The sequence below is a fragment of the Oncorhynchus nerka genome, linkage group LG14, assembly GCF_034236695.1.
Source record: "Oncorhynchus nerka isolate Pitt River linkage group LG14, Oner_Uvic_2.0, whole genome shotgun sequence".
Taxonomy (NCBI): Eukaryota; Metazoa; Chordata; class Actinopteri; order Salmoniformes; family Salmonidae; genus Oncorhynchus; species Oncorhynchus nerka.
In genome coordinates this window covers 37,665,946-37,685,939 of record NC_088409.1, presented here as the reverse complement: position 1 = coordinate 37,685,939, position 19,994 = coordinate 37,665,946, and the positions used below count along the sequence as shown (strand labels likewise).

At 41.1% G+C, this 19,994-nt stretch overlaps 2 protein-coding genes across 2 annotated transcripts; both read left to right on the top strand.

The window, feature by feature from the left end:
* The first annotated feature begins 862 nt into the window (after positions 1 to 862).
* LOC115142039 (uncharacterized) lies at positions 863 to 2,893 on the top strand. The gene is made up of 6 exons (XM_029681518.2): positions 863 to 1,034; positions 1,156 to 1,453; positions 1,568 to 1,873; positions 1,985 to 2,104; positions 2,222 to 2,268; positions 2,405 to 2,893. The coding sequence occupies exons 2-6, from the start codon at positions 1,414 to 1,416 to the stop codon at positions 2,498 to 2,500; spliced, it is 609 nt and encodes a 202-aa protein (XP_029537378.2). The 5' UTR covers positions 863 to 1,034; positions 1,156 to 1,413; the 3' UTR covers positions 2,501 to 2,893.
* A 2,047-nt stretch (positions 2,894 to 4,940) lies between these two features.
* Positions 4,941 to 19,689, top strand: LOC115140969 (metaxin-1-like). The gene is made up of 8 exons (XM_029679505.2): positions 4,941 to 5,056; positions 12,675 to 12,744; positions 13,214 to 13,293; positions 14,130 to 14,222; positions 14,823 to 15,005; positions 18,297 to 18,373; positions 18,491 to 18,648; positions 18,777 to 19,689. Exons 1-8 carry the CDS (start codon positions 4,961 to 4,963, stop codon positions 19,016 to 19,018), a joined length of 999 nt encoding a protein of 332 aa, XP_029535365.1. The 5' UTR covers positions 4,941 to 4,960; the 3' UTR covers positions 19,019 to 19,689.
* Positions 19,690 to 19,994: the final 305 nt, after the last annotated feature.

The window sequence follows — 19,994 nt, the reverse complement described above, 5'->3', positions numbered from 1 at the left end:
CAGTATTTGCAGCATACTACAGTTATACTGCACTCTAACTGCAGTCTGACTCCACAATCTTTTTTTGTAAGGAATATTGTGCACGTCATTGACAATTTCCCTCATCCGTATGTGGAACCCTTGTCTTCTACTCGGAAAACTGATGACAGCGGTATCTGAATTAAGGACATGCAGTGGTTAGCCTACTTACTGTTTTATTTTTCCAGAAACACAAGCGAGAATGCAATTGAAACAACTACGCAACGTAATCTAGGTGGTTAAACTTGCCTACAAGTGCACGATTGTTACTTACCTGCAACAATGAGACCTTTTCTCCCTGATAACAGTAATCAAATACACATTGTGACACAACTTTCTTTCTTCCTATCGCCCTCAATCCCACCCCATGCCCAAAATTCGCCCTCTCTCTCTCTCGCACACCCTCTCTCCTATAGATGGGACATATATAAAGGTAAGGGGACAAGATGTGACGTAGTTGGGGACATGTAGGCTACAATTTTGTGTACTGGGATGTCAGGGTATCGAAAAATTGAGGACAGGGAGGTGATTTATAATACTAACACTGTCAAGTGGATTAACCTTCTTTGTACTTCTTGGCACATTCGCCACCACGTTGTTCTGCCACCCTATTTCACAACATTGATGTAAAAAATGTAATCCCGTTTGCAATCCTGAGGCTTTGAAAGTATATTACAACTGTTAACTGTTTTCCCTTGTGTGAAGGAAATTCCATTGATTAAAAATAAATAAAAGTGTCTGTTTTTATGATACCCCAGGCTGTAGAACAGCGACATTATTCATGCATCGCTTTGAAGCACATTTTAAGCCATGTGATGACTTGAGTCAGTGCTGCTCTGTTGTCTGCAATGATGGAGGAGTGGTGTGAGTTCATGACCTATTTCGGTACATAGATATTCCGCACTCTTTGGCAATCTCAGCAGTTTGGCACTTGATATGTGTGCTAGAACACCTCACCCTAAAGATGTGTTCAAGTTGGATGCAGGTGACATTTCTCCTTGCACACTTGATTGTTGGTAAGATTATTGAAATGCACAACATCTACTATTGTTGTATATGACTGTACATTAAATATCAAGTTGCAGATGATTTAGTCTCTATAGTCAGACTTTTAACTATGTGTATGCTCTCCCACAGCAGGAGCAGTGGTATACCAGTACCCAGGGTCACTAACAGTGGCAGAGGGTACCAATGTGACGTTTCACTGTGACATCAGTGAAATGGGAGGGGAATGCTCTTATATCGTATGGGTGCAAGTGGGACCTATGAGAAAGCTCACACTCTGGCCTCAAAAAAACCTACAGTGTCCACACCAACACGGCCTGCCTCCTGAACATCATCAATGCCAACAGGACAAGTGTGGGCATCTTCTACTGTGCCCTGCTTAATGGTGCCATGCTGAACATGGGCAATGGGAGTGTGCTGGAAGTCTCTGGTAAGATCAGATGCTTCTCCTTGGTTTATATTAGCGTTCATATTTTCTAGTCCTGGGAGGTATACATTTGGTAGTTATGCCATGCCATGTCATGTAATGTCCTCTGTCTTTCAGACCCTATCACCTCTGAAGCTACTCTGGAGGTCCTGGTGCCTGTGGACTGGCAGGAGGCCCCCTCATCCCCAGTCCCACTCCTGTGCCTGGTGTCTGGACTGGATCCCAGTCAGGCCAGGGTGTACTGGGAGGTGGAGGGGAAGGTTCAGTCCTCAGAGCGTTTACCTGAGGTTCAGTCAGAGAAGCCAGCCACTGTCAGAGTCCAACTCTCTGTACCTGGCCATACCTGGGCTGAAGGTAAAGAGATCACCTGTGTTATGGAGAGCACCAGTGGGGTGAAGATGAACAAGACAGTCAGCAGGATGGGTAAGAGAGATCGCCCCAGGGCTATGGGTTGCATTTGTTTAGAATGTCTCTCTGTATAAGTTTAAAATTATGTAGAACTCTTATGTGTCAAAATAAATGGTGTATTTTTAGGAATGGAGAGGTCCAGACAGGGAATGTTTCTGGCCATCTCTTTGGGCGGCATGTGTATCCTTCTTTCTATTGTGGTGATTGTCATCACCTTGTATGTCTGCAGACTGAAACACGACCCGCGTAAGTACTGTTTGATTAGTTATTCATGATCGATGACTTTTCTACATCTATAGCAGCAGTATATTATATATGCTATCAATAGTATCTTTAACATATTGTATCATAATATTTCCAAAGGAAAGACAAGATTTCAAGTCTATGAGCACAACCAGGACGGAGCACAGGTAAAATAACTTTTTTAAATAAATGTTTGTGTATTATACTATTCTTAGTATTATTTTTGTGAGATTTTACTATTACTACCTTTTCTACTATTACAATTTGTAATGATGATGATGATGGTGTTTTCTTGTCATTCAGGGTCTGACTGAAGTGCAATATGCCAGTTTAAAGTTTGGAGCTGGTCGTGGGAGAACCTTAACTACAGCCGCAGCTAAAAACAGACAATATAAGTAGGCTAAAGCTGCCCTAGTAAGACCTTACATGTGAATTACATTTTCTACAAAAACATAAAAGAAGTGCTTATTCATTCAGGGTCATCGGTTTGTCAAAATGCTCCTGTGCTTTCTTGATTATGTTTTCTGACCTACTTATTTGAGTCAATGATGTAAGGATTTTTACCTTTAGAATTAGGAACTTATTTAGTCAGATTGTGTTGTCATTTTACAAGCTTTGTGATTAAAAATCATTTGTCTTGTTGAAATAATAGCCAAATGTAAATTACATTTAAGACAAGTTTAATTTATGGAGTGAACTAATTTCTCTAGTCACATGCTGATGAGATTTTTGTGATAATAGTCAGCAATAAAAATGAGTCACAGATGGAATCTTTTTCATCTCCAACATAAATAGCACATCCTGTTTGTTTCACATAATGCTCAGCATGTTCAACAGCACAGCTCCATTTCATGGTAAGCATTTTTGTCCAAATGCTCTGCCTCTTAGTATTTCAAAATATCTCACAAGTTAGGTGCGTTCTATAACTTAAATGATGGAGCATCTTTCATCTCTGTAATGTTGCAACACAAACCCACAGATTTACATAATTTTAGCAGACACTCTTACCCAAACACAGATGGTGTTTGACCTTAAGCTATTTGAAAGTGGAAATAATTTATGTATTATCTATTTATTTATTTAACCTTTATTTAACTAGGCAAGTCAGTTAAGAACAAATTCTTATTTACGATTACAGCCTAGGAACAGTGGGTTAATTGCCTTGTTCAGGGGCAGAAGGACAGATTTCTACCTTGTCAGCTTGGGGATTTGATCTAGCAACCTTTCGGTTACTGGCCCGACGCTCTAACCACTAAGCTACCTGCCGCCCCAATCTATACAGTATTCATATTCTGTATTATTAGTTTATGGTTCCCATACACACTGGCTGTAAATCAATAATTTTATTGTAGGCTGTGCCAGTTTCCTTCACTTGACACATCGTTATGTTGCAGACACTGTCCACCAGAAGGTAGTAAAGAGGTGTAACTTAGTTTCTGTTTAAATGCTCCCTGAGTAAGCAGAGGCCATTCAACCCTCCAGGTGCCATAGCAGTCCATAAACCAGAAACCTGGACATTTTGACTGCCATTGTAAAACATTGGAGTTTTAGAAACTGACCAGTATATAGACTGCTCTAAAATACTTTATCTAAGTCCCCCTTTTCTCTTCAAAAGATCAACCAGCTGCTTTCACATGAGACTTTCTTAAAGTAATTCATGTCAGATTGAGGGGTATGCAGTTGTGCTATCTATAAAATAAGTGTTGACACTGAGCATATATGTAGACTGTTTGATAATCAGTGCATAGGATCATGGGAGGAAAATTGAGGGGAATTGGGGAGAGGGGTTAACATTTCTCAATGTGTGCAGGGACTAGATGTAGAACCATTGGAAGGAAGGAAGGAATGGTGATTTTTGGCTCCTGCCCCCTTCCCCCCGTCTTGATAGGAATGCGTGAACTCCTTTCCTCCTGCTCAGTTTGATGATGTCATGGCTTGTGCATGTCCCTTTGGCACGGGCTCTGCCAGCTGCTGAGCTGAGTTTGTTGCAAAACAGACACAGCATTATTTCCATGTTTAAGAGCTCCGTCGGGGTGGGTTAAAACTTTGCCTTTAGGTGGATCATTCTTCCCTGTCTTCTCCTTCTATCAATGCTTACATTGTAGGTAGACCTGTTGACATAAATCTTTAGTGAGAGAAAGAAAGTAAAAGAGAAGCATTTGATATAGATTATACAATAGTTTCATTCATATGTTATATTCTGCCCTATGGATAGACAGGTTGAGTTCAACGTTCTTGTTACAGTACCACTCTTAAGAACATATAGAGAGGTATGAATTATCCCTTGCGTGAGTTTTTCATTTTCCATAGATATCAAAAGTACAAAAGCCTCTTTAACTGTTAAAGTGAAATATTCCAGCATTAATCTTCCTCAAACACATATTAAAAAGCCATGTATTGGTTTAGAAGAAAAAATAAACTATCCTTATTCAGAACATCTGCTAAATCTATTCTGACATAGACACTGGAAACATTTTCCAGGTCAAAGTCCTGCTCCAAATATTTGGAAAAGACAGTCCGGAGAGTTTACCACAGTTTGTTGGACCAATTTGACCACTGTTTCTAGAATAATTACAACATTCTGATAAATATTGCACCACAAAAACATAGGGGGAGCACATATGTTGAATTATATTTCTAATGGCAAATGTTGTTCAAAGTTCCATTGTAATAGATAGAATATTGTTAATCATACATAATTTTGATATCAAAGGACTCTATCAATGGGCCGGGGTGGCTAGTTTCAAAAACGTCTAGACAGAACGTTATTGAAGTCTGGAGTCTGACAATAAATATAAACGTTGTCAGTGGCAACGAGAGGTATCACTTCCGAGTGAAAGGTCGTTCAATTATTTCAAGATGGCTGTCTCCTCGCAGATGGCAACCTCTGAGCTGTACTGCTGGGAAGGCGACTGGGGTTTACCGTCTGTCGACACTGAGTGTTTAATTGTATTGGTAAGATATCTATTATGATGTAATTCCAGAAACATCAACATTGCAAGATAGCACAGCTTGGCTGCCTTCATATTCAGTTGCAAGCTAATGTCAATGCTCGTGACGTTGGCTTGGACATCACATCCCTCACTGACATGGTTATCTATTAGTTGTCTAGCTATTTGTAATAAACATTTCACCGTAACTAACGGTAAGTGTATTTACATGATAGTTAACGTTATATGGGCTGCTACTATGTAATTACACTGCAAGGTGAACATTGTTACGTTAGTATCTACGGCTGCCTATCTGGCTAACTTATACCCCTTTCAGACACTTTTAAAAATGGTCTGAAAGGTTATCAATTGTCGCTATCGACCCGTTACTATAGCGGCGTCCAATGTAGCTAGTTAACGGCAGCTAACTACCAACAACAGCAGCATGCACTGGCACTTTGCAAATAAATCTCACAAGAATGTAGATAATCGAATGTACCTAGCTAACTAAATAAATGAAAACAAGGTGTAGGTAAACAGCTGTAAGTACAGTAAACCTTCACTCTGCCTGCCTGTGTGTGTGTCTCAGTGAAGGCTCCTCAGATGAGGACGGGGAGGACCATCCTACTCAGTGAATTTCAGAAAAATACAAATAGTGAAGCATATATAAAGTTATCCTTTTTAGTTGATAAAACTATACTAGAAATATATTCAAGTCACCAAATGACTGATTTAAAACAGTGTTTTGCAATGAAGTTCTACAGTAGCCTTAACGGCACCCTATAAGGTAGCACCATGGTGTGGGCAGAGGACAGCTATTTTCCATCCTCCTTTTGTGTACATTGACTTCAATCTAAACCTTGGAGGCTCATGGTTCTCACTCACTTTCATAGACTTACACAGTAATTATAATGACTTCCGGAGGATGTTCTCCAACCTATCAGACCTCTTGCAGCATGAACTGACATGTTGTCCATCCAATCAAAGGATCAGATCATTAATCTAGTACCGTAAGCATACGCTACAGCTAGCTAGCACTGCAGTGTATAACATTTGGTGAGTAGTTGACTCAGAGAGAAAGATAACAGTTTTGAAAAAATGTATTTATAAAAAAATTAAGGGGAAGTAGCAGAGAGAGCGAGGGCGAGCTAGCTATATTTTTATGTTAGCTAGCTAGCTAGCTAAGGCGATCCTAGTCAAGGTAAGCTTTCGGTTGTATTCATTTATTGCCACTGGACCCCTCGGTGTAACTGCTAAACTGCTTGCTGTTCACTGCACTGTGTGATTGTACACATGGATTGGATTGTGGGTTTACTCATATGTTAGTTCTAGTAGCTATGTTGACTATGACGTTAACTGATATGGTGACAACGATGTAGGCTGTGTAGCGGTTAGCGTAAGCGATTATCGTATGACGGTTTGGCATGTAGAGTTTTTTTTTTTTCTGGTCACAGACAGATGTATGAAGGGAAAAGGAGAGAGGAGGAGACCGTGTAGATGCGAAAAGGATTTATTCAATGAGCATTGTGATGATGCTGTATGGGGCTGCTATGAAAGTGAACTGTGTGTGCGGGAGATCAGGGGTGTATTCATTCCACCGATTTCTGTTGCAAAATGTTTCTTAAACGGAATGAAACGGGGATGGACCTACCGGAATTTGTCAAATAGAAACTGTTTGGACTAATGATTAAACCCCAGATCAGCTAGATACAGGCAAGATTGTTCCAGGCGGTATTGAATGTGTCACTGTCTGTCACCTCGAGTACTCCAATTTGTCTCTCAGCCTGTGCACCTACATTATACACTTTCATTTGTAGTCTAGGTTCTAGCAACGATGGGTATAGGGCACATTTTTGTATAATGTAGAAGCCTAAACCTATCAATGTTACATTGAGTTGGGTGAATGGAATGGTAATGACAGTCATCCAATATGCTGTAATAGAAATGGCCATGCTCATAAAAAATATAAAAAAGTCCTCGTTCTGCCCCTGAACGAGGCAGTTAACCCACCGTTCCTAGGCCGTCATTGAAAATAAGAATGCGTTCTTAACTGACATGCCTAGTTAAATAAAGTTTTAAAAATTTTTATCGGCAAATCGGCGCCCAAAAATACCGATTTCCGATTGTTATAAAAACTTGAAATCGGCCCTAATTAATTGGCCATTCCGAGTCAATATTTGCAGTTGACCCTTCCTTTTCAAGACCTGCAAACCGCCCTGGCATGCTGTCAATTAACTTCTGGGCCACATCCTAACTGATGGCAGCCCATTCTTGCATAATCAATGTTTGGAGTTTTTCAGAATTTGTGGGTTTTTGTTTGTCCACCCGCCTCTTGAGAATTGACCACAAGTTCTCAATGGGATTAAGGTCTGGGGAGTTTCATGGCCATGGACCCAAAATATCGATGTTTTGTTCCCCGAGCCACCTAGTTATCACTTTTGCCTTATGGCAAGGTTCTCCATCATGCTGGAAAAGGCATTGTTTGTCACCAAACTGTTCCTGGATGGTTGGGAGAAGTTGCTCTCGGAGGATGTGTTGGTACCATTCTTTATTCATGGCTGTGTTCAGGACAATTGTGAGTGAGCCCACTCCCTTGTCTGAGAAGCAACCCCACACATGAATGGTCTCAGGATGCTTTACTGTTGACATGACACAGGACTGATGGTAGCGCTCACCTTGTCTTCTCCGGACAAGCTTTTTTCAGTTCATTTGCATGGCAAAGAAGGACTTTGCAATTAATTACAATTCATATGATCACTCTTCATAACATTCTGGAGTATATGCAAATTGACATCATCGAAACTGAGGCAGCAGACTTTGTGAAAATTAATATTTGTGTCATTCTCAAAACTTTTGGCCACGACTGTACAAACCCCAAAGATTGTGTTGTGTGTATCTGACTGTAAGCAGTGTTTTTGATTTAGCTGAACATTCCTCCAATGTAAAACCTAATAATGTTCCATTTGGTGTTCTCTTAATACAAGGCCACCCAAAACATCTAATGTATTTCTGTAAACCACAATATTTCCATTGTGCATGTTCAGTTAAATGACTGATGTGTTCACAAGCCACATATGACAGCTTATATTACCTTGCAGGCTTGATTAAACCAGATTTAAGCATCATAAACTACATTTTCCTCCCTGGCAAATTTTCAGACATTAAACCATTTTTTTAATGTGTGTATTTTGGACCCACCTCTTTACTGGAGGGAACAAGATGTCAAATGTGGTTCTGGAAAGTGACTTTCCTCCCCTGATACTTTTTTGGTGGTTGGAAAATGCACATCTTGCTTGCTTTTAGTTTTGTCTCTCGGTGTGGTCTCTGAAACCACAAAGTGGCTACTGAACTGGAGCCATGTTAGTGACACATCATACTCTTGGACAAACTCTTGTCTGGAAATTAGCAATTTCATTCAGAGTTTTCCAGGATGCCCCCCGGGTTTTCAGCTGGGTAGATTTATGTCTGGTGATGTGTCACATTCACAGACCTCATTCTTTCCATTAGTGAACTGGCAAAATGTCACTGCATTTAGGCTAGAGGTCTGTACATTCCATCTATTAGGAAATTGCAAAAGTGAATAAGAGAACCTTCCAGATTTTTCTTTAAAAATGTTAACTTTTAAAAAATTACAGCATTAGCATATCTACTTGATGGTTACCGCTGGATTAGCCTATGTTTATAGTGTACGTTATTGCCAGTTATTATCATAGTGAGCATAGTTAATTAGAACATCATGTAAGATATTCATGTTTAGTTAGTAACAGACTGATCCTGAGACTCAGATTTTTCACTTTGAAATATAGGTCAAACAAAAACAATGATTGCAAAGTAAAACAAACCATACAACTCTATGCATAGGGTCTACTTTTAACGATACAAAAAAACGATACAAAAACACATTCGCTTGAAGAACAGTGCAGATGCAAAGTTTGGCATACATTTTAAAGTGAAAAATCTGAATCTCAGCATCACTCTTTTACTGTGAAATTGCCCTTAGCCTAACCCTAGTCTAGTGATACCCTTCCACTGGTAGTCTCTTATTTGTAAAAAATTAAGTAGTAGCCTACCATGTCTTTCTACTACAGGCAAGTGGCATTCATACATATCTAGAAGAGGAGTCTCTCTTTACATTCCTCAGATGAGAAGTGTGTTGCTCTGTTTTATTAAGCAATTATGGGAAAAAATGATTGGCTGTGCAATGTAGGCTAGCACTCAATTACGTGCACCTGTTTGTAGTCTCTCATGCAGAGGAGAGGATGGTGGGGGTCTGAATACTTATGTCAGTTTTTAAATTGTTTTAATACATTTGCAAACATTTTTAAAGACCTGTATTCACTTTGTCATTATTGTGCATTGTGTGTAGATTTATTTAATGCACTTTAGAATAAGGCTGTAATGTAACAAAATGTGGAAAAAGTGAAGGGGTCTGAATACTTTCCTGAATGCACTGTATAGTATGTACACTGAGTGTACAAAACATTAAAAATACCTATTGCGTTTCAGCCCTTTGTTCTGAGGGCAAATCTCAATTTGTCGGGGCATGAACTACAAGGTGTCAAGTGTTCCACAGGGATGCTGGCACATGTTGACTCCAATGCTTCCTACAGTTGTCAAGTTGGCTGGATGTCCTGTAGGTTGGGGACCATTCTTGATACATTGGAAACTGTTGTGTGAAAAACCCTGCAGCGTTGCAGTTCATGACACTCTCAAACCCGTGAGCCTGGCACCTACTACCATACCCCATTCATACCCCAAAATCTTTTGTCTTGCCCATTCACCCTCTGAATGGCACACATACACAATTCATGTCTCAAGGCTTAAAAATCATTATTTCACTTATCCCCTTCACTGATTTAAATTGGATTTAACAGGTGACATCAATAAGGGATCGTAGCTTTCACCTGGATTCAGCTGGTCAGTCTGTCATGGAAAGAGCAGGTGTTCCTTATGTTTTGTGTGTGTTATGGTATGCACTATGCACAATAATTCCTTCAAGATAGGCCTTCACCTAGGCTACATATCTGCATAGGCCTACCAATATATTAGTTATGTCTTTTAGACCTGTAGGGTAGGTATAAATATATTAATTTTATTTTCAGTCTAGCTAGTCTTTGGGTTTACAACCAAAGATAAAAAGTTGAGGAGGAATTTCCTAATAAAGTCGTAGCCATGATGTCAGCCTTTGATGTGTTTAATGACATTTTGGTTGGGTGACTTTGGCCAACTGCAGAGAGAACTTCAGCTTTTCTCCATTCCTCTCTCTTAACTTTCACTGGCTATTCCATTATTGAAGATCTAGTTCTGCCTTGAATGAGTTTTTCTTTCAATCTGAAGTGATATCTGTCCTTCACAGTGGAACACCAAGCCCAATGTTGATTTTATTGTTGTACATTGTACAATCTAAATAAGCCACGGTTGACTTAATACATATGTCTGCTTGTGATATGATCAGTTTGTCATTATTGTGGGCAGACCCTAAATTACATGATTATATTTCATCTCTGAGGTAAAAGGTATTGAATGACTGAATCTAAATTATTTTATATGTGTTATCGGTTTTGATGATTATAGGATACATTAAAGCATTAAGGCCATTCTTAATGCCTTGGGGCCAGCTGACAGTGGGTTTGTAAGTACTTGCGGACACTGTTGAAGGAATGACCTCTTCTTTTCCATGAGATTACATCCCGTCACACCTGTCTGCAAGCACAGTCAGGTCGATCTGTTCAACTCTGCCGAACCACATTTATAGGAATGTCATTTTATGTATGGCTATCTATCAGCCAGGTACAATCATAAATGTTGCTGTGCGCATTTGCCTTGTCAATCTCTAGTGCAATGTGTCTTTAGGCTAATTTGTATCAAGTCTGCTGCAATACAACAATTGCTTTGAGATCCATTGAAAGGCATAATAATGCAGTCGATTACTGTTGGCTTATTTCGTTCTGGAGTATGATTTTCCTTGTGAGTGCAGGACACAGTAAGTTGAAATGAAGGACCATTCCATGAATGGTGACCTGGGCCCAGATCGACACAACCTTAAGAATAAATGTTTTCTTAACTGACATTTTTTTCCATAACTAGATTTGTGAAGAAAGTCAAGCAAAGTTGCTATTCCTCAAAAATGTTATTGGAAATGTTCTTTCTCTATTTATTATGTTTCTTCCTTAAGCAAAAAGTTAAGAAGAAATTAGATTCTTGAAAATAAAGTTATTGGATTTGTTCTTAATTCCAAGATAGCTAAACCCTTGTCCTAAACTATGGGCAGTCGGAGAATAAGCTCTTGAAAGCGATTGAACATGTTTAATGCACTCACAAACTTCATCTGAAAGTTTCTGTATAGATTATTTTAAACCCAAGAACATGTTTTAGTAACAGTAATCTCAGTACGAATTATGCTAACATGATTGCCATTGATAGATAGCTAAATTGGTTGCCTAGCAACAAACATCTTAAGAAGATTCATAAGAAGATATTTGAGAAGTTTGTAAGAAAATCATTAAATCTTAAGATATTGTTGAGGAATTGCACTTACGAACTATTTTATAAACTTTTTTTAAATGTATTTATTTTATTTTATAAAGCTTCTTAAGTTTTTGTGTAAGGAGTGTTTTGTGAATCTGGGCCCTGATCTTAGTTTGAGAATGTAGGCTATGTTTAGACACCTATTCTGTTTCTATTAGGCCTATTGAAGTTTCTCCTACGCAAGCCTTTTTACTCTGGTCTTGTACTGCTTTCCTTCTACTTTTTCAATCTCCTTATAGGCTACTCAGGAACAGTTTGTTCCATCACAACTGGCTCAGCTACCTGCCACTACCTTCCCTTGTCTACGCACACTGCATGCTCCAGGACTCTTTCAGGCAGGGCAGGCTCCACATCCTTTCTTCCCTAATCTCCATCTGAACAGTCTAATGCAAGAAATGACCCTCTCCCATTGATAAAAATCAGTATTATGTCATCTACATTGTTACATCTACAGGTGTTTATGTCCGTCAAGAGTGATTAGGGACAGGTTTTTACAAATAATTAATTTGCTATTTTTGCACCTGCGCAGTTTTTTTTATTTTTTCTTACTCCATCCTTTTCAGAAGGCTCAATGTCTCATTCCTAGTGTCAACCTTTAATTTCATCCTTTTTGTTGTTTTGGGTGTTTTAGTTTTGGGGCTCCTGAGTGGCGCAGCGGTCTAAGACACTGCATCTCAGTGCTAGAGGCGCACTACAGACCCTGGTTCGATTCCAGGCTGTATCACAACCGGACGTAATTGGGAGTCCCATAGGGCGGTGCACAATTGTCCCAGCGTTGCCCGGGTTAGGGTTTGGCCCGGGTAGGCCAGACTTTGCTGTGGTACTAAAGGTTATGGAGTATAGCCTGGTGTCTAGAGTTATGCAGCCTATCCCACAATCATGTTGTTTATATGCTTGCTGTTTGTTTTTAAATGTTGTGTATTGGGTCCTAAGGGTCTGCCTTAATTGAGGTGTTCATGCCTCCCTCCCCCTCCCTTTGTCAGTGCAATTATTTTGGGCCCAGCTTGGATGCTTCCTGGATGCTTTTTTTTTATTGTACAAAGCTGTGGAAACTAAGGTATGTCTGGCTCAACATGTTTTAGCTCAGCGTTAATCTGTTAATCATCTCCCTTCAGGCTTATGCAAAGTTTGCAGGCGCACCCCTCAAACTTCACAAGATCGGCAACCCCTGGAGAAGTCCCACTGGTAAGATGTCTTGTCTTTAGTTTTTAGGTCCTTTTTTATATTGTTTTGTCTCAACTCGAGAAACGTGGCTACATTAATTTATTTCAGAACTAGGCATATTCTCCTATAATCAAAGGGAACACAGGGAGACTAAGAAATGGAATGGAAGGAAAATGTGCTCTCTATAAAATAGAGATAGCTCCTTCGTTTCACTTTGTTCTTGTTTGTTATTCCTTTCTCTTTTGCTACATTATTTCTCCATCTGTATAGTATGTTTTTCTTGATTCTTACTTTCCAGACTTAATGTCTTCCCTCTCTTCACCAATGGCTCTCCTCTGCCTTTTCGCTCTCTTCTTCATCTCTTGATTTTCTCTCTATCCCACTCTCCTGTTCTCTCTCCATCGGTCTGTAATGGTCACATTAACAGTGGCTGTTAATGAGTGGCATTGTGAGGTTCCCGTCTTCATGATGCATTTTTCTCCTTTGCTAGGCTCCTTGCCTGCCCTGAAGACCAGCGAGAATGGGAGCCTGTCTCGGCCCAGTGACATCATCATCCACCTCAGGAAACAGGTGACAGAGAGACCGCCTGCTCATGTACAGCACAGTCCTCTGCTTTGTCTGAAAGAGCTGCTCCATGCTCTGTTCCACACTTGCTTAAAGTGAATTATGATCCAATTTCCCATTGAAAAAAAGCAATGTCTCCTATGATCTTTCCCCCCATCCCCCAAGCTCAATTAAATGCACACTTCAGCTAATGCCCAGATGGAACCCATTATCCAAGATACTAACTGCCCCCTGACTGGTAGGTGGGTTGTGAGCTACTGCAGTCGGGATGTTAGAAACCACAATGCAAAGCAGATTGATAAGTGCTGTTGTGGTGTCAATGTGAGCGAACAGGGAGGAAACCCTGGTGAGATCATTCCAAAGGATTAGACAGTAAAGGGGTAAGGATGGTGGGTTTTCCAGGCAAACCTCCCAGCTTATTTTACCCTCCAGACAAGGGAGGGAGAGGGAGGTAGAGATAGAATCTCTAAGATTTCCAGTCATGTTGAGTTCTTGTTGACCCCAGCATGCACCATTTCAGACTGACTGCCCTGCGGTCATGAGGTTAGATGGAAAACACTTGACCCAGAAGACCTAGACTGCCAGGAGTCCCTTAAAGGCCTCCACATAGAGGTAGCTTTTCCATTTTTTCAATGGGTTTCTGGAGAACATGGAAAGTGCTAATGGTGTAATCGAGCCAAGGGGGTTCATGGTATTGTTCCAGAAGGGCTTTAAAAACTATTTAGAATACCTGACAACAGCAAGACTGGTTTAAGATGTTGTGGTCCATGAATCCTGTCGGTGATGTTCGTGAAAGGTGATGAAACGCCTGAAGCTTGTTGTGATATGAACCTATCTTTCAGAAATACAATGCCGACTTCGACCTGTCTGCCAAAGAGGGAGCAGACACTCTGGCCTTCATCTCACTCCTGGAGGAAAAACTGATGCCAGCTCTGGTGAGGATCACAGTTACTCAGAGAGAACAAGACAGACCGGGAGGGGGCTGAAGGGAGTGATAGAGAGTGTGTGGATAGAATGAGTGACGAGGTTGTAGAAGACATTTCTGCAAGAATGAGATGACATGGAAGATGTCACTAGTTGTGCACTACTGACTGGGTTGTGCCACATCACTCCGATTATGGCAAAATGTTATTATAATTTTGTCATTTTATTTTGTCACAAAAACACGCTTACTGTGTTTTTGTCCTACTTAATCTCGCTTCTCTCTGTCTCGCTAGAAAGATTGTAGGTAATTATACCTGGTGCTTCATTGTGTCCTATAAAGAAATACCTCAAACATTCTTTCCTGTGCCAGCAGAACCGTGTCAACATGGAACAACCTGTGGCTTCCTGCAGCACTTTGAAGTGGGATAAACAGCCACTGTGCTCTCAATGCCAAAATGTGTAGCTCAACTGCTGTATTTTGTGTCTGTTTGAAAAATCTGAATATCCTAAGGATTCTAATTTATAGTGACTACTATGTCATTACCTCTAGCTTGTAGAAGCCCTTTTGCATCTCTTTCACACTTTTGTGCTTCTCTCTCTTTCTGGTCTAGGTCTATACTCGGTGGATTGACCCTAAGAACTATGTGGAGGTGACTCGGCGTTGGCACGCGGAGCACGCCCCATTCCCCCTGAACTTCTTCCTGCCCGGCAGCATTCAGCGCCAGCAGCTTGAGAAGCTGAGGCTGGTCAGGGGAGACGAAGAGTTGACAGCAGGGGAGGAGGTGGAGAAGGAGGTGAGTTGAGGGGGAGATGGAGGAGGTAGGGTAGGGTAGGTACACCCAAAGGTGTCTTTCTAAATAAAAATGTATTATGGGGCCCTTTGCAATCAGTCTAGTATGGGGGGAGCATACTGTATTGGTACCATATCATTTATATTGTTTATACAGAATTCTTCATGGAAAAAATAATACTGTGGTGATTTTTTTTTTAAATGGTATGAAGGAAAAACCTTAGATACATATATTGTTGAGAAAGCATCACTCTGCAAAAATGGCACCTGATACAAAAACATGCAGTCATGCATTGAGGAAGAAATCCATGCTGAAACACATGTGAACAGTAAAAAGCAATAAACCATTTTTTAAATGAAAAAAAAGAGGTTCAAGACTATTTCCTGAGTGCCAACCACATGTTTTGGTTTTGAGTTCTTGTCCAGTTCGGTCTTGTACAACACACATTTTAAATATACCACTGCTGTTAGCAAGTTAGATTACTACTTTTCATTAAAAAAAACTAATAATGGCCATAAAATTCCAGGTGTGTGAATTGGGATAGGTTATCAACAAACAAAAAAATAATGTGTGAATAGGGCCATTGGGGGTGTTACGCTGTGATTAAACCATGTGCTGAGAGAGGTGTGAACATTGGACTTGCCTCCGTAGCTGAGCTGACGCATGCTTCAGACATCATTGCTCCTCCCTGTGATGACGTAATAGTTTATAGGCATGCCATGGGAACTCGACTTGTTTCCCAAAGCACTGGTCCAGGGCAAAGCTTATCTACATACAGGCTCAGGTCCAGGGTACCTCCTATCAGTCTTGTAATGGTTAAAGATCTGAATATGGATGCGGAAAGCTGACCCTAGACCAATGTTTTGGTATAACCTCTTGCAGAAGTTAATTTAAGTAATAGGACAGGGGGGTGTGGTATATGGCCAATATACCACGGCTATGGGCTGTTCTTATCAGTGGCGGTTCAAGCTTGTATGGCTCCCTGGGTGAACCCCCCCCCCCCCTTCAGCACCATTCTGCACTAACTGTAATTTTTATTCAGACATTTGGAACAACAAATAAATAATCATTACATTTAACAACGATATAGATATATATACAAAAATAAGACTCTTAAATATCAAAAAGAAGTAACAAAGAGAAATGGAAACAAATTATAGTATATAAATACAAATAAAAAAGAGAATTCAATTATTACACTATTACCTTATTCCTAACAAAAAACACACGAATAAAACTAGAATAAGACCGCCCACTCCGATTAGGTTAATTGACCCACGGTCCCACACAGTGACATGATATCATTGACGTGATGTGTAAATGAGCTATAGAAAACCGATCGCGCAAATGTCACCATTCGGAATACTTTTTTTTTTTTTGTGCGGGCGCCCCATGCCCCCGGCAAGATGCCTGGGCGGCTGCCCATTACGCTTCTGCCTAAATCCGCCACTGGTTCTTATGCACAACGCTACGCTGAGTGCCTGGACACAGCCCTTAGCAGTGGTATATTGGTCATATAGCACAAACCCCCGAGGTGCCTTATTGCTATTATAAACTGGTTACCAACGTCATTAGAGCAGTAAAAATAAATGTTCTGTCATACCCGTGGTATACGGTCTCATATACCACAGCTGTCAGCCAATCAGGTGTTTTTACGCTACTGCTACTCTCTGTTTATCATATATGCTTAGTCACTTACAGTGGGGAGAACAAGTATTTGATACACTGCCGATTTTGCAATTATTAGAATCTCACCTTGTGGGGCATCAATGATCATGAGGAAGGTGAGGGATCAGCCCAGAACTACACAACAGGACCTGGTCAATGACCTGAAGAGAGCTGGGACCACAGTCTCATTGAAAACCATTAGTAACACACTACGCCGTCATGGATTAAAGTCCTGCAGCGCACGCAAGGTCCCCCTGCTCAAGCCAGTGCATGTCCAGGCCCGTCTGAAGTTTGCCAATGACCATCTGGATGACCCAGAGGAGGAATGGGAGAAGGTCATGTGGTCTGATGAGACCAAAATAGAGCTTTTTGGTCTAAACTCCACTCACCGTGTTTGGAGGAAGAAGAAGGATGGGTACAACCCCAAGAAAACCATTCCAACTGTGAAACATGGAGGTGGAAACATTCTTTGGGTATGCTTTTCTGCAAAGGGGACAGGACGACTGCACCGTATTGAGGGGAGGATGGATGGGGCCATGTATCGCTAGACCTTTGCCAACAACCTCCTTCCCTCAGTAAGAGCATTGAAGATGGGTCGTGGCTGGGTCTTCCAGCATGACAACGACCCGAAACACACAGCCAGGGCAACTAAAGAGTGTTTCCGTAGAAGCATCTCAAGGTCCTGGAGTGGCCTAGCCAGTCTACAGACCTGAACCCAATAGAAAATCTTTGGAGGGAGCTGAAAGTCCGTATTGACCAGCGACAGCCCCGAAACCTGAAGGATCTGGAGATGGTCTGTATGGAGGCGTGGGCCAAAATCCCTGCTGCAGTGTGTGCAAACCTGGTCAAGAACTACAGATAACGTATGATCTCTGTAATTGCAAACAAAGGTTTCTGTACCAAATATTAAGTTCTGCTTTTCTGATGTATCAAATACTTATGTCATGCAATGAAATGCAAATTAATTACTTCAAAATCATACAATGTGATTTTCTGGAATTTTGTTTTAGATTCCGTCTCACAGTTGAAGTGTACCTATGATACAAAATTACAGACCTCTACATGCTTTGTAAGTGGGAAAACCTGCAAAATCAGCAGTGTCAGCAGTGTATCAAATACTTGTTCTCCCCACTGTATGTACATACTACCTCAATTGGGCCGACCAACCAGTGCTCCCGCACATTGGCTAACCGGGCTATCTGCATTGTGTCCCACCACCCACAACCCGCCAACCCCTCTTTTACGCTACTGCTACTCTCTGTTCATCACTTTAACCATATCTACATGAACATACTACCTCAATCAGCCTGACTAACTGGTGTCTGTATGTAGCCTCGCCACTTTTATAGCCTCACTACTGTATATAGCCTGTATTTTTACTGTTGTTTTTATTTCTTTACTTACCTATTGTTCACCTAATACCTTTTTTGCACTATTGGTTAGAGCCTGTAAGTAAGCATTTCACTGTAAAGTCTACACCTGTTGTATTCGGCACATGTGACAAACTTTGATTTGATCAGAATTCAGGACTCGAACCACCCAGTTTATAATAAGGAATATATCATGATTCAAAATGATGTGAGAATTTGGCCTGAGGTCGGTTTGTCAACACCTTTCTCTCTACAGCTGTACCACGATGCTATGGAGTGTATGAACCTTATCTCGCAGAGGCTGGGCTCAAACAAGTTCTTCTTTGGAGACTCGTAAGTCCACACAGAGAGGTTCTACCTCGACACTGAACTGGGAATTCAGCACCTCAACTTAATTCACTTGCATGGCATCCATATGTATCTCTAACTACATGACGCTGTTCCCTCCAGACCTTCATCTCTAGATGCTTTCGTCTTTGGCTACTTGGTGCCCATCCTGAAGATGAAACTGCCCAATGGAAGACTCCAGCAGCACCTCAAGTCACTGGACAACCTGAGCCACTTCTGCTCCAACATTCTGGCGCTCTACTTCCCCAGCGAGGGACGAGGTGTGGGACCACATAACATACTGTACATGCAGTATGACATTGTCTTCAATGATATCTATTATATAACTTGCTATTGTTAACTTTTGAATTCCATGTCTCACACTTTTTCTTGTTTATCTTTTGTGCAGAAGGTATCAGTCGCAAGGTGTCCTCCCAGCCTGAAGGGGGTGACGCTGACAACGAGCCTGGTAAGAGGCGCAAGCAGCTGCTGTCAGTCCTGGTGGCCCTGGGTGCTATGTTGAGCTATGCCCTCCTCACCGGCATTGTGGCTATTCAACACGTCCAGCAGGAGGCACTAGACCACCGTTCCCCAGGTCTCAGGTCACTCTCCTCCCATGGGGAAGAGGAGGATGGGGAGGAGGAGGGCTGAGAATGGGGAGGAGGAGACGGCCACAACTCAAAACTGATCTCCTGTCTCTATTTCTAATTCTTCGTTGACGCTCCCTCATCAGTCTGGAATGACTGGAAAGGTGTTAACCAATATGGCAGAAACTCCAGTTAGCCTTCTAGACTAGGTGGAACGTTTACTCTACTGCTGATGCCTCAAAAATCCCTTCAGATCCTGGAGGAGGAGTCAATAGGAAGAAGGGACAAGGGGTTGGTGTTTGATTGGGCCAAAGACATAGAGTACGATGAAGAGGAGGAGCAGCACTGTGGGAATATACATTAAGATGCTTGTACCAAGAGTGCTTCAATGTCTTACTTGGAGAATGTTTGGATGTTTTCTCTGCTTTATTTTGACTGCCATTGCACGATAATCATAGATCCAAATCATGACGTCGCTTTGCTTTTCTCAATTTCCTGGTGCTTTATCTAATCCAACTGATTATACTTTCGTGTGTAAATTATATTATTGAGGGAACAAATCCCAGGTAGCATTTGTGAAAATTGAAATGTTACTGAATTCTTAGTAGCATTAGCACATTCTTTCTGAACACTTGCCAACCACAATCTCCACCACAGTAAACAATGTGTGAGGTCTCTAGATGTTTAATAATAATAATTTCAACAGAGGAAATAAAGGGGTGACTTCTTGGTTTATATCCTTTTCACATTATTGCTTGTCAGGCTGAGAACTGTTTTATCATTTTTCACCTACCATGAATTTGAGGGCCAAGCATGAAGTTTGGGGCATTTAAATGTTTCCGGGCCGATTCAAAATCTTGTGGAAATTGCCCTCCCCGGTGCAATTTGTGCTCAAACAACGTATGCATAATGTGTGCTGTAGTGAAGACTGTGCTGGTCCTATTCCTGCATTGCAGCAAGTCAAAGCATCATTCAATACAAGAAACAGCGAAGTTCAATAAATCACTTTAATATTCCTATACATCTGCTCGCTGTGTAAA

Coding starts and splice junctions, on each gene's coding strand:
- LOC115142039 (XM_029681518.2), top strand. CDS start 1,414: ATGCTGAACATGGGCAATGGGAGTGTGCTGGAAGTCTCTG. Junction 1,454..1,567: donor GAGTGTGCTGGAAGTCTCTG/GTAAGATCAGAT, acceptor TCTGTCTTTCAG/ACCCTATCACCTCTGAAGCT. Junction 2,269..2,404: donor ACAACCAGGACGGAGCACAG/GTAAAATAACTT, acceptor CTTGTCATTCAG/GGTCTGACTGAAGTGCAATA.
- LOC115140969 (XM_029679505.2), top strand. CDS start 4,961: ATGGCTGTCTCCTCGCAGATGGCAACCTCTGAGCTGTACTGCTGGGAA. Junction 15,006..18,296: donor GGGAGGAGGTGGAGAAGGAG/GTGAGTTGAGGG, acceptor TTCTCTCTACAG/CTGTACCACGATGCTATGGA. Junction 18,374..18,490: donor AAGTTCTTCTTTGGAGACTC/GTAAGTCCACAC, acceptor TGTTCCCTCCAG/ACCTTCATCTCTAGATGCTT.